The 27,284-nt window shown below is 40.2% G+C and overlaps 1 protein-coding gene and 2 long non-coding RNA genes across 6 annotated transcripts; 2 read left to right on the forward strand and 1 right to left on the reverse strand.

Moving 5' to 3' along the window:
* Positions 1–78: 78 nt before the first annotated feature.
* Positions 79–22,341, forward strand: EMC7 (ER membrane protein complex subunit 7). Of its 4 annotated transcripts, XR_014809083.1 has the most exons (6): positions 111–412; positions 5,596–5,715; positions 12,271–12,409; positions 14,140–14,631; positions 15,064–15,140; positions 21,392–22,341. XR_014809083.1 is itself a non-coding variant. In NM_001243700.1 (5 exon segments), coding segments are annotated over 5 exon segments (726 nt in total). In that variant the 5' UTR covers positions 79–179; the 3' UTR covers positions 16,908–17,221.
* LOC146401770 (uncharacterized) lies at positions 17,704–23,401 on the reverse strand. The gene is made up of 2 exons (XR_014810924.1): positions 21,384–23,401; positions 17,704–20,163 (listed from the first exon to the last, which is right to left on the reverse strand). It is a non-coding gene; the product is annotated as an uncharacterized LOC146401770 (long non-coding RNA).
* LOC106510193 (uncharacterized) lies at positions 22,549–26,997 on the forward strand. The gene is made up of 2 exons (XR_001308448.3): positions 22,549–22,683; positions 23,981–26,997. It is a non-coding gene; the product is annotated as an uncharacterized LOC106510193 (long non-coding RNA).
* The last annotated feature ends 287 nt before the right edge of the window (positions 26,998–27,284 follow it).

Raw genomic sequence — 27,284 nt, forward strand, 5'->3', positions numbered from 1 at the left:
AGCCTCGCAAGTTGATTGGCCAAGACTTCTGCGCTGGTGTTTGAGTCCAAAGCTCGCGCGGAAGCCGGCGCGCCGGGATGACGACATCGGCCGGTGGCGGCGGCTGCGGCAGTGGCGGCGGCGGCAAGAGACGGGGAGGGCTTCCGGGGCTGCGGGTCTGACGGCGGAGAGCTGCTGTCATGGCGGCCGCTCTATGGGGCCTCTTCCCCGTCTTTTTGCTTCTGCTGTCAGGGGATGCCCAGAGCTCGGAGGTGTCTGGGTCTACCTCCGAGGGGTCAGGAGGGAGTGGGGCCGGCATAGGAGATCGCTTCAAGATTGAAGGCCGTGCGGTTGTTCCTGGAGTGAAGCCCCAGGACTGGATCTCCGCGGCCCGAGTGCTGGTAGACGGAGAAGAGCATGTCGGCTTCCTTAAGTGAGCTTCCTGAGGGCAGCGCGAAAGCGGTTGGGATGGAAGCCTAAAGGCAATTCCTCCTTCAGGAGCTAAGTGTCAGAATCTGACAATGTCGCTATCCGAGGGTAAAGGGGCGGGCGCCACTAGCGGTCTGTGCTGGAAGACCTTGGGAGGCAGTGGGACGGTTTCCCCTTCCCGGTCTCTTACCTCGAAATGAGGATGGCAGGTGCTCGCTCCAGGGCTGGAGCTGTGGGGTCAGTTATTTTCAGCTCCAGTTTGGCCCTCGATGGAGACCACCATTCCTGGACCCTGGGGACCAGGGTCATTTGTCTTTTGATGAAGTTTTTCCTGTGCATCTCATCTGGTTTCCCTGAAATCTGGCTGCTTTTTGCGTTCATTTCAGTCTCTTGGTAGCTTTATGTTGTGTAGAAGGATGCTAAGCAACTGGGAATTCTCAAAGCCCACAGGGCTTCTAGTGATGCTATAGACTAGGAGGCTAATGTTGCTGCTTCTAAAATTAACCGGCCCTGAAGTCCCTAATCAGCACCTTTTTTTGGCTCGAGGTGGGATTGTTGTTCTTTTTTACATTTGAATTCATCGAGGGATTCGAAGCATCACACGTGTCACTTATGTGAAACTAGGGTTTCTCTACAGTACTCACAGGCTTCTGTCCTTTTTAGATATTAGTAGAAATGGGATTTGAGCTTATATGAAAAACGTGGTGGGTTTATTAGCACTGTTGTTTTTCATAAGCCCGATTTTCAGATGTCTAGGCACAAGTATGATGTTTTAAATCTTTCAATCGCTGCTTAAACTGAAACTTTGAACTGAAAATATTTGGGAAAGGTGTTTCTGTGGTAGGTTTGTATACCAGCAAATGGTATCTGAAAAGCACAAAATTTAAATGTGGACATTTAATTCTGAATTTGATTTGCAAATATTCAGATTTTCTAGGCACCTTTGAATGAAAAGTTCAACCTCAGATTAGTAAATAATGACAGGAAGTTAATAGCCATTTTTTCAGTGCTGTTTATCATTAAAAATCTAGCATTAGGGAAGTCTTTTTTTTTTTTAATTAGGGCATTCTTTAGGGTTTACCCTAATAAATGATGTTTTAATGGTAAAACTCCCATTAAGGTTTGGAAAATTAACCACGATTAAGCACTTGATCTCTTCAGTATACAGTTTTTAAAAGCCATCTATTTTTATTTGAAAATGATATATAAATAATATGTTTGTTGAAGAAAATATTATCAGGAAAATAGAGATAACCATTTTATTGTATCTTTTTGAAATCGTATCCGTGTCTTTAATAATAAAATATGATATACAGTACTTTGTAACATAGTTTTTAAAAAAATTTATTGAAGTATAGTTGATTTACAATATTGTGTTAATTTCTGCTGTACAGCAGGGTGCTTCAGTTATATATATACACATATCGATTTCCATATAGGTTATTAATGGATATTGAGTAGATTTCCCTTTGCTATACAGCAGGATCTGGTTGACCATTCATTTCATATACAATAGTGTGCACATTTCAGTCTCAAACTCCCAATCCATTCTTCTATCCCCTTTCCCCTCTCCCCCACACCTTCTCCCTTTGGTAACCATAAATTTGTTTTGGAAGTCTGAGTCTGTTTCTTTTTAGTAGATAACTTCATTTGTATCATTTTTTTAGATTCCACATATAAGGGATATCATATAATATTTGTCTTTGTCTTACTTCACTTGATGTGACAATCTCTTGGTTCATCCATGTTGCTACAAATGTCATTTCATTCTTTTTTTGTGGCTGAATAATATTTTTTTCATTTAATATTTTGTGACCAGCCTCTGATACAGTTTCATGTTCTTTCATTTATGTGTAGAAAGTTTAATTGATAATTAATATGAGGAGCTTATGGTGGCAATCTTGTTGGAAAAGGGATAACCCTAACCCTAACCTTGTACCTGTTACGCATAACCAGCATGCAGTTTTGTTGTTGTTGTCTTTTTTTTTTTTTTTTTTTTGCCATTTCTACGGCTGCTCCTGCAGCATATGGAGGTTCCCAGGCTAGGGGTTTAATCGCAGCTGTAGCCGCAGGCCTACGCCAAAGCCACAGCAACGCGGGATCCAAGCCGAGTCTGCGACCTACACCACAGCTCACGGCAACGCCAGATCCTTAACCCACTGAGCAAGGGCAGGGATCAAACCCCCAACCTCAAGGTTCCTAGTTGGATTCGTTAACCACTGAGCCACGACGGGAACTCCAGCATGCAGTTTTGACTTTTTTTTTTTTTTTTTTTTTTTTGTTGTTATTTCCCCAGTGCAGTTTTTTTTCTATTGTACAGCATGGTGACCCAGTTACACATACATGTATACATTCTTTTTTCTCACATTATCATGCTCCATCATAAGTGACTAGACATAGTTCCCAGTGCTACACAGCAAGATCTCATTGCTAATCCATTCCAAAGGCAATAGTTTGCATCTATTAACCCCAAGCTCCCCATCCACCCCACTCCCTCCCCCTTCCCCTAGGCAACCACAAGTCTATTCTCCAGGTCCATGATTTTCTTGAGTTTTGACTTATATTTCTGCTTATTGGAGGTGACTTGGCACCTGGCTAAATGGAAATCTGGGGAGTTTCACCTAAGGATCCTCCATGCCACTTCTTGCTTTTATCACTGGTATATAAACTGTGATTTATTTAACTAGTCCTCTGGGGGCATTTAGGTAGTTTTCAGTTTTTTGAAATTATGTGCTATGCTTTATGTACTATATGTAAGATTATGTGCTATAATGTTTTGAACTTTATTATGGAAAATTATAGACATACGCTAAAATACACTAAGTATCTTCATAGTTTAGGAATCCATCACAATCTACTGTTAGATTTCCTGTCTCCTCTGCACCGCATTGATTTTTTGTGGAATATTTAAATATGATCTTAAACATATGTAATTTCTCTTGTAAAAACTTGTAAAAACATGTACCTCTGAAAGATAAAGTCTTTAAAGAAACACTAAAAAACATTGATTTGACAAAATAAATAATAATGCCATAATATCATCCAATACCCAGTCCATTTTTGCTTCCCCGCTTATCTCAGAAATGCTCTTATGTAATTATTGTTTTTTCAAATTAGGATGCAAGAAGGCCAGTATATTGTAGAGTGCATTTCATTTTTTTTTTTTTAAATTCAATCCCTGACCCAGGAATTTCCATATCCTGACCCAAAAATTTCATTTTAGGATGAAAAATATACTTGCACAGTCATTAATTTAGTAATTCTTTTTCCTGGACCTTGAAAAATGTTTTGAAATTCTTTCAGTTAGGATCCCATCAAGCAAAAAAAGTACATTCAAATTAGAATAATTCAAGGAAAGTTTAGTAAAAGGACTAAGCAGGGTAGTCATGTTGTAGGGGAAAAAGCAGGTTATGCAGTGCCCTAGGATTCATCACCTCTCAGCCTGGAGGGAGGAGGGAAGTAAAGGTACTGGAATGAAGTAAAGTTATTCCTTTAACTGAGAAAGAGCCTAATGATTTAAGGAGTTATTTCTTAACGTTATGATGAGTCTAGCAATTCTCTGATAAAGTCATCTGTTTTTTTTTTGTTTTTTTTTTTTTTTGTTTTTTTTTGTCTTTTTGTCTTTTGTTGTTGCTGTTGTTGCTATTTCTTGGGCCGCTCCCGCGGCATATGGAGGTTCCCAGGCTAGGGGTCCAATCGGAGCTGTAGCCACCGGCCTACGCCAGAGCCACAGCAACGCGGGATCCGAGCCGCGTCTGCAACCTACACCACAGCTCACGGCAACGCCGGATCGTTAACCCACTGAGCAAGGGCAGGGACCGAACCCGCAACCTCATGGTTCCTAGTCGGATTCGTTAACCACTGCGCCACGACGGGAACTCCAAGTCATCTGTTTTGAAACAGAAACTTCCTTTTCCTCAGAATGGCAGTTTCTCGTTAGTAAAACAAATGAATTTTGAACTATGAACATGAAATTATCAGCTCTTGATGGGGGTAGTTTTCTAAGTCTAGAAGTTTAAGAAGAAATCAGTAAGAAGAAGGTGGATGGTTTTATGTAATTATTAGCATTTTAAACTTCTGCATATCCAAAAAGAAGTAAGCAAAGTAGATGAGAACTATTTGTGGGGTTTTTGTTTTTTTCATTTTTTTTGGTCACCCTGCGGCATATGGGGTTCTTGGGCAGGGATCAGATCCAGGTAGCAACACCAAATCCTTTAACCCACTGTGCCAGGCCTGGATCACACCTGCATCCTGGTGTTTCAGAAATGCTGCTGATCTCATTGCACCATGGTGAACTGTTTGTAACAGGTGGAACAAGCAGTGCTCAATTACCTTTTTGATAGAAAAAAAAAAAGAAAGAAAGAAAAGTGCAAAATAAAATAGGAGGAAAAAGCCATTTTTAATTTAAGATATTCTTGGAGGGGATTGGCAGAATTGGAACCCAGGTAGTCTAGGAATAATGTGTATTATTCTCTTGAATGGAAACATGGCTTTAGATTTGGTATTGTGCTCCTGTCACTTGTCATTTCTATCCCCAGAAGAAATAGAAGCACTTTCTATGTCAAGGTTCTCTGTGGAATGGTCTAGGGTATTTTGTAGAACCCATGCAGTGTAATTAGGGACGCTGAAGTGTGGGACAGCTCTTGCTAGTTTGGTGGAATTTTTTGCTTAATTACTCTGTCATTTTTAGGAGTGTTGGTTTGTGAGTTAACAGATAATTTAGGGGGGTGGGGGGATGTGCCTGGGCTGTGGGATGGAAATCCTGTGAAATCAGATTGTTATGATCATTATACAAGTACAGATGTGATAAATTTATTTGAGTAATAAAAAAATATGGAAAAAAAAACCCAGATAATTTAAAACGTAAGAAAAGGAGTTCCTGTTGTGACTCAACGGTTAACGAATCCAATTAGTAACCTGAGGATGTGGGTTGATCCCTGGCCTCACTCAGTGGGTTGAGGATCTGGTGTTGCCATGAGCTGTGGTGTAGGCTGTAGACATGGCTCAGATCCTGCGTTGCTGTGGCTATGGTGCAGGCCGGCAGCTGTAGCTCCTATTTGACCCCTAGCCTGGGAAACTCCATATGCCCCGGGTGCAGCCCTAAAAAGATTAAATAAATAAATAAATAAATAAGAAAAGAATAATCTGTTAATCAGAAGTGACTAAATATGATTTTCATTTTTCCAGGACAGATGGCAGTTTTGTAGTTCATGATATACCTTCTGGATCTTATGTAGTGGAAGTTATATCTCCAGCTTATAGGTTTGATCCCGTCCGAGTGGATATCACTTCAAAAGGAAAAATGAGGTAAGGACAACTAATTTAATTTTTGCCAAAGTCTAGGCTACTGAATACCTCATTATTATTCCTTTTAGAATTTTTTGTTAAGGTTGAAAAGTTTATTTAAACTATGTTTATCTTGGAGTTCCTATTGTGGCTCAGTGGGTTAAGAACCTGACTAGTATCCATGAGGATGCAGGTTTTGGGGTTTTGGGTTTTTCTTTCTTTTTTTTTTTTTTTTAGGGCCACACCCACAGCATATGGAGGTTTCCAGGCCAGGGGTCTAATCGGAGCTACAGCTCCTAGCCTATGCCGCAGCCACAGCAACGCCAGATCTAAGCCACATCTGTGACCCACACCACAGCTCACAGCAACTCAGGATCCTTAGCCCACTGAGCAAGGCCAGGGATCGAGCCTGCAACCTCATGGTTCCTAGTCGGATTCGTTTCCGCTGAACCACAACGGAAACTCAGAGGATGCAGGTTTGATTCCCTGGCCTTGCTCAGTGGGTTAAGGATCCCATGTTTTGGCATAGGTTGCAGATGTGGCTTGAAGCTGGCATTGCTGTGTCTGTAGCGTAGGACAGCAGCTGCAGCTCTGATTTGACCTCTAGCCTGGGAACTTCCATATGCCACAGGTGTGGAAAGTTGAAGTTTCTGCTACTCCGGCTTAAAATAAATGCATGTATGTATATATGTATTTTTGAGTTTTAGAGCTGCACCCGCGGCATATGGAAGTTCCCAGGCTAGAGGTCAAATTGGAGCTACAGCTGCCAGCGTACACCACAGCCACAGCAATGCGGGATCCAAGTCAAGTCTGCAATCTACAGCACAGCTAATGGCAACTCCGGATTCCCCACCCACTGAGCGAGGCCAGGGATTGCACCCTCGTCCTCATGGATACTAGCTGGATTCATTTTCCTGTGCCACAATGAGAACTCCTAAAATTTACTTTAAAGCTCCTAATACGATTATACAGAGAAGAGGTAAAGTTCGTTACTGTGGGAGCAAAAAAGCATTGTGAAAGTTATAATTGAAATGTGATTATTAAAGTTGGAAATAATTTAACATTTCTAAGTTGAAAATATTTGTCATCTATTTTTCATTGGGATATTTTGATAATTCCTCTTGGGACCTTTTTGATAGTATCTTGAACTAGAAATATCTATAGTTCTTCCTTTCTGGAGTATTTAGTGTGCATTGTAAATTTAGTATTTCTTTAGAAAACAATTGATTACTTTTATCTTTTTTTTTTTTTTTGTCTTTCTGCTATTTCTTTGGGCCGCTCCCGCGGCATATGGAGGTTCCCAGGCTAGGGGTCCAATCGGAGCTGTAGCCACCGGCCTATGCCAGAGCCACAGCAGCGCGGGATCCAAGCTGCGTCTGCAACCTACACCACAGCTCACGGCAACGCCGGATCGTTAACCCACTGAGCAAGGGCAGGGACCGAACCCGCAACCTCATGGTTCCTAGTCGGATTCGTTAACCACTGCGCCACGATGGGAACTCCATTACTTTTATCTTTAAGTGAGAGTGATGATAATAAAGAAAAGTACAAAAAAAGACAAAAGAAAAGAAAAAGTACAGTATTAGACACCAGCAGACTAGGGAAAAGTTTCAGAATTTACACGTAGATGAATATATGCTTTGAAATCGAGGTGAAAAGAATTTTAGATGAATTCAGGCTGTGACTCTGGAATACCACAAACTCATTTGAAGTTGAAATCAGTTGTGTAGATGTCCACAATGTTCAGATTCAGCCTTCTGCTGTTTTAACTCCAATTTATTTATTTGGTTGGTTGGTTTTTTTCCTTTTATGGCTGCACCTTCAGCATATGGATGTTCCTGGGCCAGGGATCAAATCAGAGCTGCAGCTTTGGCCTTTGCCATGGCTGCCGCAACACCGGATCTAAGCTGCATCTGTGAGCTATGCCGCAGTTTATGGCAATGCTGGATCCTTAACCCACTAAGCCAGGCCAGGGATTGAACCTACATCTTCACAGAGACAACATCAGATCCTTAACCCTCTGAGCCACAATGAGAACTCCTGTTTGTTTTTTATTGTCTCATGCCAATAGTACTCTCTTTGGTCTACTCTGACCAGGAAGTATAGGAAGCAGTTTTCCTATACTTGAGGTATGATTGACAAATACGAAACAATTTTAAATGGTAAATTTCTCTTCATCATTGTTTGAGCTATTGCAAAATTACACCATGTCTCAGTAATAAAGAAGAGGTTGTGCAAAGGCAAAAATAATTTGTGGTTAGAGGAACTGTATTTACTACTGACCTTTTCATTATGTGCCTAGTATATTTAGGTTATTTTGCAGAGACCCCAGATTGAGCTGATGTAAGCCAGAGATGTTCAGTTAGTACCATAATATTTATATTTCAGTTAGTGTTTACTCCTAAAATGTTTTCCTTCTTCCTTTGCTTTTTTTTTTTTTTTTTGGTCATTGAAATATTTTAAAGAATGAATGTAAATGTTATAATTGAAATAGTGAGTCATAGAGCTTGCCTCATCCTTTATATCAGCTACATACTAGTCCATTGATATCAGCTCCTGTTGATGGGCAGGTAGAGTTTTCTTTTTTCTCTTTTAGCATGTGTAGTAAACAGAGACAGTTATTCAGTAGTATTATTATGAAGCCACTACTGTGATGCCACTAAAAATATGTCCTTTAGAAACAAGTTACTTTCCCCCCTTATTTTTGAAGTTAAATTATTGTCTTAGAATAGTCTACTTTGTCCAACTTCTAATATTTCTTTCGATTGGCTATTTAGAGCAAGGGTGAAGCTTGAATTAAAGGCAACACCTTGTAAATATGTTTATAATTCTTTGGGGGGGCACACTTGCAGCATATAGAAGTTTCTGGGCCAAGTTCCTGGGCCAAGGATTGAATCTGTGCTGTAGCTGCAACCTACACTACAGCTGTAGCAATGTCAGATCCTTAACCCACTGAGCTGGGCCAGAGATCAAACCTGTGCTCCCGCAGAGACAATGCCAAATCCTTATCCTGCTGCACTACAGTGGGAACTCCTGTTTATATTTTTTGGTGTAATAAACAGATTGTTGAACCTCACTAGCTATTGACTTTTTCATGTCTTTTTATTTTTTGCTTTTTAGAGCTGCACCCACAGCATATGGAAGTTCCCAGGCTAGGGGTTGAATTGGAGCTGTAGCTGCTGGCCTACACCACAGCCACAGAAACATAGGATCCAAGCCTCGTCTGCAGCCTACAGCACAGTTCTCATGGAAACGCCAGATCCTTAACCCACGGAGTGAGGCCAGGGATTGAATGTGCATCCTCATGGATACTAGTTGGGTTCGTTACTGCTGAGCCACAATGGGAACTACTCATGTCTCTTTAGAGGCATAAAATCATGCATATATAAAACATGTCTAACATTTATAACATATAACACATAAAAATCCTAGTATGTTAAAATCTAAATTGTAAAGGACTTATCATTGACTTTTTATATATTTTAAAATTGCAAGCTTGGAGGTAGAGGGGGGAGTATGTAGATTACCATATGCACTATATATAGGTTTACATTTTTTTAAAAAATATTGAAAATGCTGAATACTAGAGGGAATGAGGGTTGTTAAAATAGGATACTTGTGGGGTTCCCGTTGTGGCTCAGCGGAAACAAATTCGACTAGGAACCATGAGGTTGTGGGTTCGATCCCTGGCCTTACTCAGTGGGTTAGGATCCTGTGTTACTGTGAGCTATGGTGTAGGTCGCAGATGCGGCTCGGATCCTGCGTTGCTGTGGCTCTGGTATAGGCTGGCAGCTATAGCTCTGATTCGACCCCTAGCCTGGGAACCTCCTTGTGCCTCAGGTGGGGCCCTAAAAAGACAAAAGACAAAAAATAAATAAATAAAAGGGGATACTTGTCAATTAAAAATTATAATTTATTTTTATTCTCTTAATGGCAATTTTTGTTTGTTTTTTGTTTTCTTTGCTATGATGTGCAGTGGCTTGATGTTGAATCTCAGTTCCCAGACCAGGGATTGAACCTGGGCCACAGTGGTGAAAGTGCTGAATCCTAACCACTAGACCACCAAGAAACTCCCTATGTATTCTCTTTACTTTGACTTTTGAATAAAGTAGTCTAAGCAAACAAATATTTTTCTAAATATAAAATTTTATTTGCTTTTCTACCTTGGGTACAGAGTACTTCCTGCTCTAGCATTTAAGGACTGGTTGCAGCAGTGGGATTCATGTTCTCAGATCCATTCCTGATGATTAGTACCTAAAGCATAGGTTAAAAAAAAAAGCAAACCATAGCCTATATCATTTTAATAATGGGGTAGACAGAGTAGAGAACAAGGTGGGATTCGTATAAGATACTAATATTCTTGACCAATATTTTTATAAGCATCATTATAAGTTAGTTTGAGATAAATGTGGGTCCTCTATTTCTGACATTTTGACAGAAGGGAAAATATTAGAAATGCTGGATAAAACATGATAAACATTTCTTTTTAAATGTATAGCTGCTCCCAAAAGAAACGGGAACCCCCAGAGGATAAACTCTAAAGTACTTTCCCACCTGGGAATTTTGTTATCCTCTCACCAAACAGCTTAGATTTTATTAGTATGTAGGTAGGAGGAAAGCCTTGGGCTTGCTTGGGGTCAGAATTAGATCTAAAATTGGTTCCTCTCTTGACCCTTGGCCTGAAATCCAAAAGACCAGACTCCTGGAGTTCCCTGGTAGCCTAGTGGTTGAGGATCTGGTGTGGTCACTCCTCTGGCTTGGGTCACTGCTGTGGTACAGGTTTGATGCCTGGCCCGGGAATTTCCATATGCTATGGGCACTGCCAAAAAACCCCCAAAGAACAAAAACAAAACCAGACTAATCTAGCCCTGGCTTTTGGAGGGGAAAGTCTATCTTGAAAACTGATAGTCACAGTCTTACCCGCATTGAAATTTGAGGTATGAACTTTTACTTCCTGCATGATCCAGAAACTTCAAATCTGAGTAGTTAATAATCCTGTACTCCTGGCAGAGACATACCTAACCTCTATGGAGGCAGATACTCTGTCCAGTCCACACATAAATAAAGTCTTCTTACCCTTTAAATACCCAAGAAAACAATGTACATGGAGTCAGCAGATCAATCAGACCTCCTAGAACTCTAGATAGTGGAGTTAATGCATATTGATAATAAAATGGTTTAAAATACTTTTAAAATGCTTAAACAAATAAAAGAAATATTTACTACCATAAGAGTAAGATAATACCAAAGTAGACCATAGATATTTAAACTAATAAAATTGAACTTCTACAGTCAGTATAGGCTTTGGAATACAAAGCTCAGTGGATGTGTTAAGCAACTGAACATAGGTTTGATGAACTAGAAGACAGATCAGAAGAAATTAACCAGAAAGCAATACAGATAAAGGAAGAGAGTGAAAGTGAGGGTTTAACAAGATGTGGAGTAAATAGTAGAAAAGTCTGATATATGTCTAATAGCAATTCCAGAAGGAAATGATAGAGAAAATAGTGGAGCCAATTTTCAAAAAGTAACTGGAATATGTGTGAACATGGGTGATTAGAATTAATGACATCTTTGGTAAAACCATAATTTACATATGGCACTGTTGCAGGACTTCCTTAAATCATAAAATTTTCCTGCAAAATAGCCTTTTTAAATTAGGGATTCCCACTGGAGTTCCCTGGTGGCTCAGCAGGTTAAGAATCCAGTGTTGTCACTATTGTGGCTTGGGTTGTGATGTGGGTTTGATCTCTGGCCCTGGAACTTCTGCATTCCACGGGGTAGCCAAAAAAAAAAAAATTCAGGTACCCAATAATGCGTATCTCAGACAAGCAAAAATAGTCTAGTTGTGTGTGTGTGTGTGTGTGTGTGTGTACACGTGTGTGTCTTTCTAGGCTGTATCAGCAGCACATGGAGGTTCCCAGTCTAGGGGTTGAATTGGAGCTGTAGCCGCTGGCCTACATCACGGCTCACACAGCAACGCCGGATCCTTAACCAAACTGATTGAGGCCAGGGATCGAATCTGTGTCCTCATGGATACTAATCAGATTCATTTCCACTGAGCCATGATGGGAACTCCAAATAATCTAGTATTTTTGTATATTTATAATAAAATAAATTTATTATTAAATATAATCAAAGAGCTTTAGAGCTAGGATTTCAGAAAAAGTTTTGATATAACCAGAACAGTTAAGAACTTGTCTAACCCCACAGGCCTTGTAATAACAGAGCTATAGCTAGAAACTGGGTCTATTGACTCCAAGTTTAGTGTTTTTTCTTTATATTTTGCTAAATATTTTAGACATATAGATAAAGCTACTTTCATCAGATTTTTAAGGTCGAAAGTTTAGATGCCAAAGCATTTTGGAAAAAGCTAGAGGTAATTATATGGCGTTGCAAATACAGCATATTTTTTTTGGTCATACCTGTGGCACGCAGAAGTTCCATGGCCAGGGACTGAACCTGTGCCACAGCAGTGACCCAAGCCACTGAAATGAAAGGAAACTCCTTTCTTTTTTTTAAACTAGTAATGTTTTTGGTAGGATTACTGATGCTTTTTTCCTGTTGCTTTGTCAGAGCGAGGTATGTGAATTACATCAAAACGTCAGAAGTGGTCAGACTGCCCTATCCTCTCCAGATGAAATCTTCAGGCCCTCCTTCTTACTTCATTAAAAGGGAATCTTGGGGCTGGACAGACTTTCTGATGAACCCAATGGTATGTATCAGGCTTTGATATATGTATCAGGCTTTGATAAAGTATCTCTATTAATCTCTTAATTTCTTTTAGCAGTTGAAAACTTCTGGGAGTTCCCGTCGTGACGCAGTGGTTAACGAATCCGACTAGGAACCATGAGGTTGCGGGTTCGGTCCCTGCCCTTGCTCAGTGGGTTAACGATCCGGCGTTGCCGTGAGCTGTGGTGTAGGTTGCAGACGCGGCTCGGATCCCGCGTTGCTGTGGCTCTGGCGTAGGCCGGTGGCTACAGCTCCGATTGGACCCCTAGCCTGGGAACCTCCATATGCCACGGGAGCGGCCCAAAGAAATAGCAAAAAGACAAAAAAAAAAAGAAGTTTCCTTTTTTTTTCTTTTTTTTTTTTTTTTTGGTCTTTTGTTGTTGTTGCTATTTCTTGGGCCGCTCCCGCGGCATATGGAGGTTCCCAGGCTAGGGGTCCAATCGGAGCTGTAGCCACCGGCCTACGCCAGAGCCACAGCAACGCGGGATCCGAGCCGCGTCTGCAACCTACACCACAGCTCACGGCAACGCCGGATCGTTAACCCACTGAGCAAGGGCAGGGACCGAACCCGCAACCTCATGGTTCCTAGTCGGATTCGTTAACCACTGCGTCACGACGGGAACTCCTGAAAAGAAAACTTATAAACCCTGTTAGAAAGAAAGCTGGGGCCAACTTCTTGGATGAAAGGATTATTGGAATAATTTATAAATTTCAGGAAAATAGTAGCTTGGGGAATACATAATGAAAAGAATAGTAGTGAGAAAGGCACAGTAGATTTGACATTGAAATGTGCAACAGAAATTGGGTAAGTACTTAGGTTTAAATTTCAAACAGAGTGTGCGGTAAGTCACACGTGGAGCTAGCTGTCTCATCCTTCATACACATGCATATTAGTCCACTGATGAATGTGCCATCATTAAAAAATTGCCCCTCTTGAAAGCATAAGTAAGGTATTTTCTCCTTTTTCAAATATGTAGTGAACAGAGAAATTATTCTGAAACACATTGACTTTTTGAAAGTTGAATGATTATCTTAGAATTGTCTAAATGTTGATCATATTGCTTGCTGATGGCCATTTAGATCACAAACAGGAATGTTTCAGGCTGTACCTCCTTTGAGAAGAATAAGTTAGTAAAACTAGTCTGCCATATTACTGTTACTGTAGTACTGCCTAGTAACCCTATAGTTAGTAAAACTAGTCTGCCATATTACTGTTACTATAGTACTGCCTAGTAACCCTATAGTTAGTAAAACTAGTCTGCCATATATACTATTACTATAGTACTGCCTAGTACTATATTATACATTCCATGGAGGATATAGTGTTTTCTCCAAGAACCCCAAGTCATCTGGAAAGAGAACCTGGCTGGCCATCAGGATCACCATTCTGCTAGATCGCATATTGAACAAAGTAAATGACTAGTTCTGTTTGCAAACTGTATTAGATAAAACTCTAAACTCTGCCAAATGATAGGTAGCACAGATAAGAAGTAAAGTGTCTATAAAGTCCACGCACTTATAGGTAAGGCTTTTACACTGTACAGCAGGTAGACATTGAGCTCCTTGCCATCAGCAGGGCTCATTCAGTAGAACTGAAGTGGGGGTTGCTAGATTTATTCTACATACAGTATTTAATTTCATCACTGGTTGTTAAGTGCAGATTTTATTCTACAGTTAAGTTGGGAAAACATTTTCCGAATTTTTTTTTCACAGGTTATGATGATGGTCCTTCCATTACTGATATTTGTGCTTCTGCCCAAAGTGGTCAACACAAGTGATCCTGAGATGAGACGGGTAAGATGATTGAACTGTGTTCTGATGCCTGGTCCTGGTCCATCCTCTGAGGCTAAATGGCTTGGGGTTTTTCAGCTTTATCCTAATTCCCAGGCCAAATTCATCTACAGGTTATGTTGACACGGTATTAATGTTCCTGGCATTTAAATAATTGCTTTCATTGGACCAGATAAAATCAGTTGGTTCTGCCTGATAAAAGCCTCAGTCTCTTCATATAACTAAAACATTCTGCTTAGCACTTGCCTCTTTGTGTCTACCTATTGAATAGTTGGCAATGCATAATAATCCTAGTGTACCTGATCCAAATATTACATAAAATGATATCGTTTTATAATCTGTCTTTACCCTACAAAACTCTTCAGAGTATACATTTAGTTTATTTATTTTTTTATTTTATTTATTTTTTTCCCAGCAGCTTTGTTTTTTAGTTTTTAAATTTTATAATTTTTATTTTTTCCATTATAGCTGGTTTACAGTGTTCTGTCAATTTTCTACTGTACAGCAAGGTGACCCAGTCACACATATACAGATTATACATTTAGTTTATGTGTTCAGACACCCAAAAGAAATTTGGATAGACCAAAAAAGAAAAATAGAATAGTGGCTTGCAAACTGTCTATCACAAAACCATTCTGCTTGATAAGGGGGAGGGGAGTTGCCAAGTAAGATGTTTCAAATTTACTGCCACCACTTTGTCTCTTTTAAATATTGGTTTCCATATAAAATCTTCAGAATTTTTTTTTCTTTTTTTTGTCTTTTTAGGGCCGTACCTAAGGCATATGGAGGTTCCCGGGCTAGGGGTCTAATCAGAGCTATAGCCACTGGCCTACGCCACACCCACAGCAACACCAGATCTGAGCTATGTCTATGACCTATACCACAGCTCACGGCAACACCAGATCCTTGACCCAGTGAGCAAGGCCAGGGATGGAACCCGCAACCTCATGGTTCCTATTCAAATTCTTTTCCTCTGCACCATGACGGGAACTCCGAGAATTTTTAAAAAAACATTATCCATTCTTCCACCCCAAAATTTCATCAACAAATATCTGCTGAGTTCCAAGTTTTTCCATTCTATTAATGATGTATTTATACCTTATTCATCAGTGAATAACCATTTATTAATCAATTTTAAAATGGATTATGTGTTATCCCTGTCATCAAAACAGAGTTGATGATATAGTTTTGTAGGGACTCGAGATCTGTTACCATATACATTTAATTCTTAATTGTTAGGGTATGTTAACATATTATTTGATTTGTGTTTATGTTTCTTTTCCTGGCCTTATTTGTAAAAGCACTTTTTCCTTAAAAACTCATGTGCTGGAGTTCCCAAGTGGCTCAGGGTGTTAAGGATCCAACATTGTCACTAAAGTGACCCAGGTTTCTGCTGTGGCTTGGGTTGGATCCCTGGTTCGGGAACTTCTTTATGCTGTGGGTGTGGCTGGAAAAAAACAAAAAAATAAACAAAAACCTCATGTGAAAATTCTATCTTTGGAGAGAAAGCCCAAGCTAATAATTTAATAAAAAGCTTAATTTTAAATGATAGGTAATAGAGTATTATTTTTGTGTGTGTCTGAACTAGTACAATTTAAGTTCACTTTTGGAAAGTCACATGAAGTTCAAATGAAGCAGACATTAAAAATGGATCAGTATTTTATAGATTGTTGGCTTAATAAGGGGGATGACAAAACATCAAATTAAGAGTGCCAAATCCTTAGGTCTTGCCAGTGACTGTTTGTAACATTTGTGTTTCTTGACTTTAGATGCTGTAATCGAGGTCACCCAAGTCATAGAATATTCATAGATTTTCTTCAAAGGCAAGGGCTCAGGTCTTGGAAATACTACTGAGGTTTTCCAAACTTTCCTGATATTTTGATATATAATTCAAGATTGATTTTAGTTATATGCATCTAAAAAAAGTATGCATTTAAGAAAACACTTGTTAAAACATCAAGAAAGCATTTTTTTGTTTGTTTTTTTAGGGCCGCATCTGTGGCACATGGAGGTTCCTAGGCTACGGGTCTAATTGGCTACCCCACAGCCACAGCAATGCCAGATCCAAGCTGAGTCTGCAACCTACACCACAGCTCATGACAGCGCTAGATCCCAGACCTACTGAGTGAGGCCAGGGATCAAACCCGAAACCTCATGGTTCCTAGTCAGTTTCATTTCCCATGCGCCATGATGGGAACTCCTCAAGGAAGCATTTTAATCAGAAAACATAAAACAAGGTGGCAGGAATATAATTTCCCATGTCCATTATCAGAGAAAATGGCCTTTATAAAAACATAAGTTGAATCAAACCCTAGGCTACAATTATTGGACATTTACTAAGGATCAAAATGCTTAGTTATAGAAAGGACACATGAAACATAGTTTCTTGAGTGCTGTTAGGTGTGAAATTGCAACATTGCTCAAACCATTATCTTTTACTTGTATTGTTCCTCTCATTCCTTAATGGAAATACCAGTTATTAAATGACTTGAAGGATCCCTGTGCCTTTTATATCACTGTGCTTTGTCTTCCTGCAGGAGATGGAGCAGTCAATGAATATGCTGAATTCCAACCATGAATTACCTGATGTTTCTGAGTTCATGACAAGACTCTTCTCTTCAAAATCATCTGGCAAATCTAGCAGTGGCAGCAGTAAAACAGGCAAAAGTGGGGCTGGCAAAAGGAGGTAGTCAGGCAGGTCAGAAATGGCATTTGCACAAATATGGCAACACTGGGTGCCATCCAAGTTTTGAGGAAAAACCATGTGAAGCAACTACTGTAAACTTGAGTCATCCTTAAAGTTGATCTCTGATAACTGTTGTGTGTGATAACTCTTCAGCACATGTTTGCGTTTGGTACACAAGAAAATCCAGCTTTCATTCTTTGTCTATACGAGGTCAATACTGATGTCACTGAATTAATTACAGTGTCCTATAGAAAATGACATTAATAAGTTATATGAAGTACTATACATTAAGTATATTAAAATAAGTCTTAATCCAGAGATAAATTTATCTTGTCATTTTTTCCCCACTTTATATTTCTTTTCTTCCTAACAGTTTTCTGCTATCTTTTGTTATCTGTGGCTTGTTAATTGTCCTTTCCTGGGGGTTTTTTTTTGGTCTTTTTAGGCCCATACCTGCAGGATATGGAGGCTCCCAGGTTAGGGGTCAAATAGGAGCTGTGGCTGCCAGCCTACACCCCAGCCATAGCAACACCAGATCCAAGCCACACCTGCGACCTATACTGTAGCTCAAGGCAACGCTGGATCCTTAACACACTGAGCAGGGCCAGGGATCAAATCTGCTAGTATCCTCGTGGATACTAGTCAAGTTTGTTAAATCAGAGCCACAATGGGAACTCCTTCCTTTCCTGTGTAAGAAGAAGTAGTTAATATTCTTAGAGCATCTAGCACTATGGTTTTCTGTGTAACCAGACCTTTCAAAATTCTCACTCCTGATGAGACCCATTTAACATTCCTTGATATTTGAAGTAGAACCACATGTTCCTGATGCAGTTTAAATTTTTTTTTTTTTTTTTTTTTTTTTGTCTTTTTCGGGGCTGTACCCGCAGCAAACGGAAGTTCCCAGGCTAGTCGAATTCGAGCTGCAGCTGCCGGCCTACACCACAGCCACAGAAACTCGGGATCTGAGCCACATCTGCAACTACACCACAGCTCATGGCAACGTCAAATCCTTAACCCACTGAGCAAGGCCAGGGATCAAACCTGCATCCTCATGGATACTAGTTGGGTTCTTAACCTGCTGAGCCACAACGGGAACTCCAGTTTTAATTTCTATTATTACAGTTAGTTTTAGAGTGTGGGTATGTGAGTTAGAATAGATGCTATCCATTTTTAAATTCTGGTTACCATTTGTGGTTTCATTTTACAGTTATTTCAGACATGAGCTATAATTTGGGGTATATTAAAATAAGTAATGGATAATATCCAGTGCCAGTCCTCAGTAGAGATGGATAATATCCAGTGCCAGTCCTCAGTAGAGCTCTTATGTAGGGAGGAAGCAAAAATCACAACAGGCAGTGAATGGCCAGGGCAAAGTAGTGCAGCAGTAGAAAAGCCTTGTCGTCTGAGAATGGAAAATCAACCTTGGAGCTCCATGTTTTAATGGTGGTATAGCAGAGGTAGCTTGTAAATCCCCTCAGCTCTCCCACCATTGATTCTCAGAGGTATTGGAATATAAATGATTACTTTCTAATCAAGAATACCTCAAAAACTTTTCATTTTAATAAGTTACAGAAAGTTCACACCTTTTCTTTTGGATTGTTTTAATTAAAGAAGAACTCTGAGGCCACAGTATTGCTTCTAGTAGAGAGCTTCTGTCCTCTGTGTTAAAGAACTCCTCTGTGCTTTCTTAGGGTTGTTAAATCAGCAAAAAACAACAAAGGGATTGGTTCCGAACTCTTATTTTCCCTTTTGTAATAGATACTGTTGTTTGTTTTGAAATGAGGTAAATGAGTTTTCTTTTAAAGAACTAAGTTCTGAGAGTTCCTGCTGTGGCACAATGGGTTAAGAATCCAACTGCTGTGGCTCAGGTTGCTGTGGGGGCCCAGTTTCGATCCCCAGACCAGCACAGTGGGTTAAAGGACCTGGCATTGCTGCAGCTGTGGCTTGGAATCAGTCCCTGGCCTGGGAACTTGCATATACCACAGGTATGGACATTTTAAAAAAGAAAGAAAAGTTCTGATGCAGGACATTTTAAAAATTATATCTCAGATTATATTACACTAAGTTATAGTGATTAAGCTATGAATGAATAAGGGGATAAACTGGTTAATGGTAGAACTAGGTCTTAAAAAATTGTCACTTATTGAAAATAACTAAAATGTTAGAACACTAGTTAAATGAAAATTGCAATTCAAAGGAGCCAGAATATAGTAAGTCATAGTTGTACAACCAGAAGTCATATTCAAAAATTTGAAAATTTGGATTGTCAAAATTTTCACATGGCATACCTAATAAGCTAGAAATTAGAAAGCATTTCCAAGGAAATTACCATTTCATTTGCTAATTAAGGAACTATGTTGGTTATTTTATATAGACTCTTAACAATCCGAATATTATAATATATATATAATATTCCTTATGTTACAGAATGTTATATCAATTGTATATGAAAATCTTATCTTGGCATAGACCCTTCATCAAATGCTTAGTGTGCTTAAGGTACAGAATAATTGTATATTATTAGACAATATGGAATTGAGTGCAAAGAGCCCCTGTTGAGGGGCTAAATTCCATTGTGACTTTGGGCAAGCCACTTTCTCTCTGGACCTTGTCTTGTTCATTGTTGTATTTCCAGCATTGAGCATGTAGGCACGTAATAAATGGTTGTTGAATGAATAAATAAATGGGCCTCAAGTTTCCTCATCTGTAAATCGAGGGATTTGCATTGGACCTGTAAATTCCTTTTCATATCCAAAATTCCAATATAATTTTAACCCAATCTTATTATTTCTTACCCTTAACAACCATATGATTAGTACCAACTTTTTTTCTTTTTTTTACTTCCTTGGATTCTTTCTGCTGTTTTCCACATTGAGAGAACATATTATTTTGCTCTTTTCTAGGGTCTTTCTTAGATTCATTTATATGTATTTCATTTTAAATGTAAACTTTGTGTTTAAAAATGTTTCACATCTGCTAATTTAAACCTAAATAGTGACTTTATGCAGAACAGGTCATTGTCCATTCTTGCCAGAAAGTGCTGAGTGCCCAGGATGAATCCATTGCTCCTAAGTTTGTTTGTTTGTTTGTTTGTTTTGCTTTTTAGGGCTGTACCCACGGCATGTGGAGGTTCCCAGGCTAGGCCAGGGGTCCGATCAGAGCTACAGCTGCTGGCCTATGCCACAGCCACAGCAACGCCAGATCTGAGCAACATCTGTGACCTACACCACAGTTCACAGCAACGCCAGATCCGTAACCCACTGAGCAAGGCCAGGGATTGAACCTGCAACCTCATGGTTCCTAGTCGGATTTGTTTCCGGTGCGCCACGATGGGAACTCCAATTGCTCCTAAGTTTTAAGCAGTTTTTTAGGGGTCAAAGCCTCAGGACCCATCTCAAGTCTGATTAAATTTTTTAAAAATTCGTCATTTTACCTCATCTGCCTTGAGTAGTAGAGTATCTTCATTTTGTCTTTATGTTTACTCTGACAAGAGAGAAGAAGCAACCTTTCATCAGAAGGGTTTCAAGTTCCCAATGAGGAAGGTCAATGATAAAGGAGACCTTTTTCATTTAAATAGTCACTCAGACTTTCAGGAAGTTTGAGGGTTTTTTTAGTGTTCAACTAAAAAAGCTGTTGAAAGTATTTTTATGAAATATCTTAAAAATTAAAACAACTATTTTTATTTTAAAAAATTGCTTTCCAAAACTATTGCATTTGGAATGGATTAGCAATGAGATCCTGCTGTACAGCACAAGGAACTTATCTAGTCACTTATGATGGAACATGATGGAGGATAGTGTGAGAAAAAGAATATGTGTATATGTGTGTGACTGGGTCACTTTGCTGTACAGTGGAGAATTGACAGAACACTGTAAACCAACTATAATGGAAAAAATGAAAATCATTATTTTAAAAAAATGGAAAAAATTGCTTTCCAGTTCACATATAGACATATTTTTGCATAGTTACAGTCAGTTCTTTAAAAAGTGGGCAGAGGAAGTTCCCATCGTGGCTCAGCTGGTTAGGAACCAACTAGTATCCATGAGGTTGTGGGTTTGATCCCTGGCCTTGCTCAGTGGGTTAAGGATCTGGCATTGCTGTGAGCTGTGGTGTGGCTTGGATCTCCCATTGCTGTGGCTATGGCATAGGTCAGCAGCTGTAGCTGCGAGTCTACCCCTAGTCGAACTTCCATATGCTGCAGGTGCAGCCCTAAAAAGACACACACACAAAAAAAAAAGAAAGAAAAGGGCGGAAAGTCACCTCTTAGAGTGGTTTATAGATGCATTTCATATTTTATTTTATTTTTTTGGTCTTTTTTTGTCTTTTCTAGGGCCACTCCCACGGCATATGGAGGTTCCCAGGCTAGCGGTCTAATCGGAGCTGTAGCCACCGGCCTACACCACAGCCACAGCAACATGGGATCCAAGCCATGTCTGCTACCTACACCACAGCTCACAGCAATGCTGGATCCTTAACCCACTGAGCAAGGCCAGGGATCGAACCTGCAACCTCATGGTTCCTAGTCGGATTCGTTAACCACTGCGCCACGATGGGAACGCCACGTTTTATATTTTAACCCAACAAAAATTCTGCTAAGCGCTAACCTCAGAGAACACAGTAGAAGCTAGCGGCCTAGTCTTTTAGTACCGTTCAAATTGGAGTATGTTGAGGCTGGACCTAGTTATGCCGTGCTCTCCTTTTAGCATTTTAAGTGTGATTACTGTTATCAAAGTCAGTTATTTTTTAATTTGTATGTGAGAATATCCAACTGGTACAAGTATTTATATTATTTAGGAGAACTTGAGGATGGGTTTTGCAAAATTCAAATATTGCCTATAAGTTATGAACATTGTTTTAATAGTCCTGAAAAAAATGATGAAATACTAAAAGAGCTATTTTATTTTATTTTTGGCTGTGCCTGTGGCATGCAGAAGTTCCCAGGCCAGGGATTCGAACCCATCCCGTAGCAGTGACCATACTGGATTCTTAACTGCTAGGATACCAGGGAACTCCCTAAAATAGCTATTTTAATACTACCCCCCCCACGAGTAGTACCAAGTATTAGCTTATCTCTTCCCACAATAACACAACTTTATCATAGGAGCATAGGAAACTGAAGCCTTTCACAATGGCTTCAGTCTGGTAGGACTGAGTTAGCCTGAGCAAACCTGAGAAGAGGGAGGAGTAAATTAATAAGATCAAGTGGAAACAAGAGGAATGGGTAGAGCCATTAAAAACTAGCTGCGCACAGCATTTCCAACAAAATTTTTGAGAAGGCATTTAATTTCACTAAAATTTAATAAAGTAGTAATTATTGGAGATTAATATCTGTACCTCCTTAGGTAATGTTGAAATATAAGTAAGTCCACCCAGTGAACTCCTACTGCATGTATTTGGATATTTTAAAACATATTTCCGAATAACTATAGTAAAAAAAATTGGAAAATATTTAGAATTAAATGGTCATAGAAACTTGGCATGAAGATTAAGAAGTAGAATTGTTCTAAAAGTGTTATGAGGTGATTCCTAAGGGACACTAGAAGATGGATAAGGAAAGCTTCCTTACAATCACTGCTGTCATGGAATCTTGTGCATTACACACAAGAAAGAAAGAAAAATTTTGCTTTGCACTTGTCTCTCCACAGGCCTGGATGGACCTGCATTTCCTCCCACAGCTGTTGGACTGAGGGTGGGATTTGAGCCAGTCACTTGGGTGGTACTGGATCAGAGGAGGTACTGGATCAGAGAAGGTGGTACTGGATGTTGATCCTGGGCCACAGGTAAGCAGAATCAACAGTGGAATCTACAAGTCTAAGGAATCTGGTCCACAAAGAGAGCATGCAGATGCCCAGGTGGGAGAAAGACCTTGGTGACCCCAGAGATTGGTGGAGCGAGTAGCGGTGGATGACCTTTTGGGTCCATGGATTCAGTGAAAGCCACCCCCACCCTAACCCCTTACTTATAATCTGTTCTGATTGGAGAGTACTATGTCCAGTTATAGCCACTGTAATGAGACACAAAGATCAGGTCTAGAGAAAAGTTGCCAGTGACTAATATTCATGCTTTTCTGTTTAAGTTAGAATCACTTAAACTACTGACCTCATGGCTATATTAACTAGATTTACTTAAAGAAGGATTCAAGTGGAGTTCCCGCTGTGGCGCAGTGGATTAAGTGTCTGACTGCAGGGGCTTGGCTCCTGAAGAGGTGTGGGTTTGATCCCCAGCCTCGCACAGTGGGTTAAAAGACCCAGCATTGCTGCAGCTGTTGTGAGGTTACAGCTGCAGCTTGGATTTGATCCCTGTCCTGGGAACTCCATATGCTGCAGGGCAGCCAAAAAATAAAAAAGAAGGATTAAAATGGATGTAATTTTAGTTTGGTAAAGCAAATGCTGAAGGGATTTTTTTTTAAATGCTTGCTAATCCCTTTAACGCTAATTGTAATGAGCTGTGTGTTAACCCCATGAAGTCTGAGAAAGGAAGTGGACTTAAATTTCAAAAGAAGGAATTAGCTTGTGAAGAGGAATTTCTTGGCATGGTAAACAAAATTGTGAAGTGCCAATGAGCATGAGATTTACTTTTCTTGGAGTTATTAAAAAATTGGACAAAAGTCACATCTTATGAAGGTTTATGTACGTGCCTTCCTAATGGTCTCTTAAATTTCCTCCTATCCCCAAAAGTAAATTACTTTATACCCAGAATGTGAGGAATGGTAGAATCAGTACTTTATGGAAGAGGAAATGAGATAAATGTCAACAAAATTGGACAATAGGGAAAGGCAGAGGAAAAACTAAGCTCTGACAATAAGAGCTTTTCTTCCTTTAATGCACATCTGTTGAGTTGTCATTCAGCTTACCCCTGTAACTGGTTGTCCCCTGGGAGGGGGTGCAACCCAAAGAAGTGTTCTCCAGGCAGCTATATTTGTGGTATGGGGCCCTGCTTTTATGGACATCTCCCCTGGTTAGGCGAAAGGCTGTTCCTTGGGAATTTGAAATTCAAATCGAGGGACCAGAGGAGTGGATTGCAACATATAAACTTGCAAGATGTTCATGGCACTTTATTCTGTCATCCTCACTGCAGAAAAAGAGAAAACAGGTTCCAGGGGGAAAATACAGAATGAAGCAGATGTATAGAGAGGAGCTGAAATAGAAGATGAATTTTGAGAACTGTATCTTCATTCAAATCCTTTCTTGAGGTAGCTACGTTCTTGCCGTTGGGGTCCATGGAGCACTCCTCTACCCTCTGGTATACTGTTCTTGTGTTTTATGTCAGCTCCAATAAGGGTCTGTCACTTGAATTCAGGTGTTCTGACTTATGTATTTTTACCAGGACTGACCAAAATAATCTCCAACCTAACGAAAGCCTTCTCCTCTTCCTTGTCAATGCAAAATTGGTGGTGTTAGTAATATTCTTACTTTTCAGATGAAGAAACAGGTGAAAAATTTCCCAAGCTCACCAGCTGGTAAACTAGAACAAATCCTGTTAACTACTTCCTCTAATGCTTCTCTTACAAGGTAAACTAAAAAAAACCCTGATATGGGTATACCCATATCATATATCTATTTCGGCTTGCCCACCTTCTGCCTATCTCTGTCAGTATGATGGGGACTTGCCCCTCTCCTTCCAAACATTGTATCAAGAGAAATTGACTTCCAGAGTTTCCTGGTGGCCTAGAAGTTAAAGATCCGGCTTTGTCATTGCTGTGGCTTAGATTCGATCCCTGGAACAGGAACTTCTGCATACCATGGACATGCCCCCCCCACCCCCCGCAAAAAAAGAGAGAGAGAGAGAAATTGACTTTTAAGAAAAAGCAGTTCTAGTTTCTGGTGTCTGGAGCTTTAGACATGCTAAATCTTAAGATCTTTCTAAAAGGCAAATCCGATGGGGTCACTCTTATTAGAACCCTTTGTAGGCTCTCCATTGAGGTAAACAACCTGACCATGGTCTCTCCACACTCACTTCTTGCCACTTTGTTCCCACATACATCTTGAAATGTTCTCATTTCCCCAGTTTAAGTTCTATGTGTGTGCTTATCTCTGGACCTTTTCAATTATTTCTTCCTTTCAACTCTCTCTCCAACCCCTGTCCTTTTCTCTTGTCTACCTTTTACATCTTCAGGATTTAGTGTAGAAATAACCTTTGACAGAAATCTTCCAGATGCTCCCAAGTCTTGGATAAGAGCCTCTTTTTTGTCCCCTTTCGTGTCTGTTCTTACGTGGCTATAAAATTTCATTTTATCAGATTACCTGTTTACTTCTCTGATTTCACTCTCTGGACTCTAAGCTACCTCGACTGTGAAGCACTAGTAATACAGCAGTCCTGTCCTCTAGGCAGGGCGAGAAGAATCTTTAGAGGAGTTTCTCCACTAAAACAGTTCTGGGGTGGCTGCCAGACATAGCTTCATCATGTTATAATATATCCCAACTCAGAACAGAAACTCGTGGTGAATTAAGCTTCTGCTTCTCAAAGAGCCACAAAGATACTAGCCATGCCAGAAAAACCCCACAAAACCCAGGAACCTTGCCTTGCAACTATCTCCTCCCTCAGGTAGGTACTTACCTATTTAGTAAAGACTACATTGTGAAGCCCCTATACTATTAAATGTGCCAAAGGTTAATAGGTGAGCGGACACAATAATGAGCAAAATGACTCTGACTTCAGAACTTAGAGTTTAGTGGGAGAAATAGATGTGAATAGCAAAACACATACATTTGTGTAATCATATGTGTAATGAAAACTTTTTTTTTTTTTGGCTGCATCCACAGCATGCAGAGGTGGCCAGGGATCAAACCCACACCGTAGAAATGATGACACCAGATCTTTAACCAGCAATGAAAACCTTGATAGGGCCTGGAGAGGTAGGCAGAGGCCACCTGGAGGCCTTGCAGACCTGAATTTGCCTTATCTTCCCGAGGACACACCAGGGAAAATGATAGGGAGAATTATGTATTTGGTGTTCCTTGGTCACCTGGCCTCGCTGACTACTGATAACCCACCTCTGAACAAACTGTAGTGTATGAAGATCACTGCCCAAAAGCCTAAATCTTTAGTAGAAATCTCAGGGACCCAGACACTTTGAGATAATATGTTAATGAAAGAAAACAAGCCTTCCTCCCCTCCTGCCTTGCTCCCTGCCCATCTCTGACTCAGCCTCCCGTCTTTCATGTGGCCCAGCAGAGCTCTCTGGCATAAAGCAGCTTCATTTTCCCTTCATCCTCTTTGGAGCTGGTGGGGATTGATTGGGAAGGAGGTTCCTGTTCTTCAAGGCATCTCAGAGGGCTCTGAGCTCCTCGTGGACTCTCAGCCCTTCTACTACTCTGAACTAGCTCTTGCCACCTTGAACTTGGAGCTCTTTGCTGTCCTCACTGCTTAAGTTTTATATATGTGAATGTGTGTGTGAGTGCACATATTTGATTTTGAAAGTGTCCTTACAGAATCCTACTGACAACGTCTCTAATTTCTTCATTTCTACTTGACCTCTATCTTGAGAAAGGGTTGGATTATGAAATCGGAAGCTTAGGCTCTATCCAGGCAAGACTTCTTTCTGGTAGGCTTAGTAGTATCCCGGCTTGTAGCCCAGGTACTGGGAACAAAATTGGAAAAAACGACCAGAAGATTGTGAGAGTTTCTAAGGGGAATGGAATGTTGGAGGTGATTCCCATTCATCTTGTCACTTTTCACTCACCTCTTTTCAATCATATAAGGCTTCTGCCCTCTGTGGTTCAGATTTTGGGCTAGTTTCCTCTTCTGCACTGAAGAGCAGGTAATAAACTGGCCTGGAAAAGGGCAATGTTTGTGCTTGGATAGTAGGAGCACCTTCAGCCATCCCTGGAGTACTCTTTGTACTGTCATTCATTCTGTCCTTCATTCTGTTAGTCTGGGTTCTTGGAGGCAGGGACAGTGTCTTATTCCCCTCTGCAACTCCAAGGTCCCCACAGAAATCAGTAATTGTTTGCTGAACAAATGAGTAACCAAACAAGTAATCAGATTACCTCCTGGATGGTGGTTCTTGGGCCTTAAGTGAAGGAAAGAGGGTGCAAAATTTGTGGCATTTTAAGAAGGTGACTCCAGTGATAAATAGAGAAAAGAAAAGAAAATGTGAGTAGAAATGAAACAAGGGTTACTGATTTTGAGTAGAAGCTATTCACTGTGGATATAAAAACTCAAGTACTTTTATTACCACTTTTAGGAAACTGGTCAGGATCAAGTTAATGGCCCATTCATCCTGCTTCTAGGTAGTAAATAGACTAAGGTCTTTATTTTGTTCTGTTCTGAGATTTAGATTCTCAGGGCCCCAGAGAGGTGATGCTGGGAGTTTAGGAAAGAAACTTTCCTTTGCACACACTCTCATCTCCCTCTCCAGGAGTGTGCCCTCAGCTAGGCT

The sequence above is a fragment of the Sus scrofa genome, chromosome 7, assembly GCF_054392235.1.
Source record: "Sus scrofa isolate SSC_HxYL_T2T_F1_AM1 chromosome 7, Sscrofa_HxYL_maternal_Yorkshire_Landrace_v2.0, whole genome shotgun sequence".
NCBI classification, from domain to species: Eukaryota; Metazoa; Chordata; class Mammalia; order Artiodactyla; family Suidae; genus Sus; species Sus scrofa.

Bases quoted from the DNA above. Each gene is read 5' to 3' on its own strand.
- EMC7 (XM_084966622.1), top strand. The intron at 12,410-14,139 runs GTATGTATCAGG...TTTTTTTCACAG, and splicing joins ACTTTCTGATGAACCCAATG to GTTATGATGATGGTCCTTCC. The intron at 14,221-16,754 runs GTAAGATGATTG...GTCTTCCTGCAG, and splicing joins GTGATCCTGAGATGAGACGG to GAGATGGAGCAGTCAATGAA.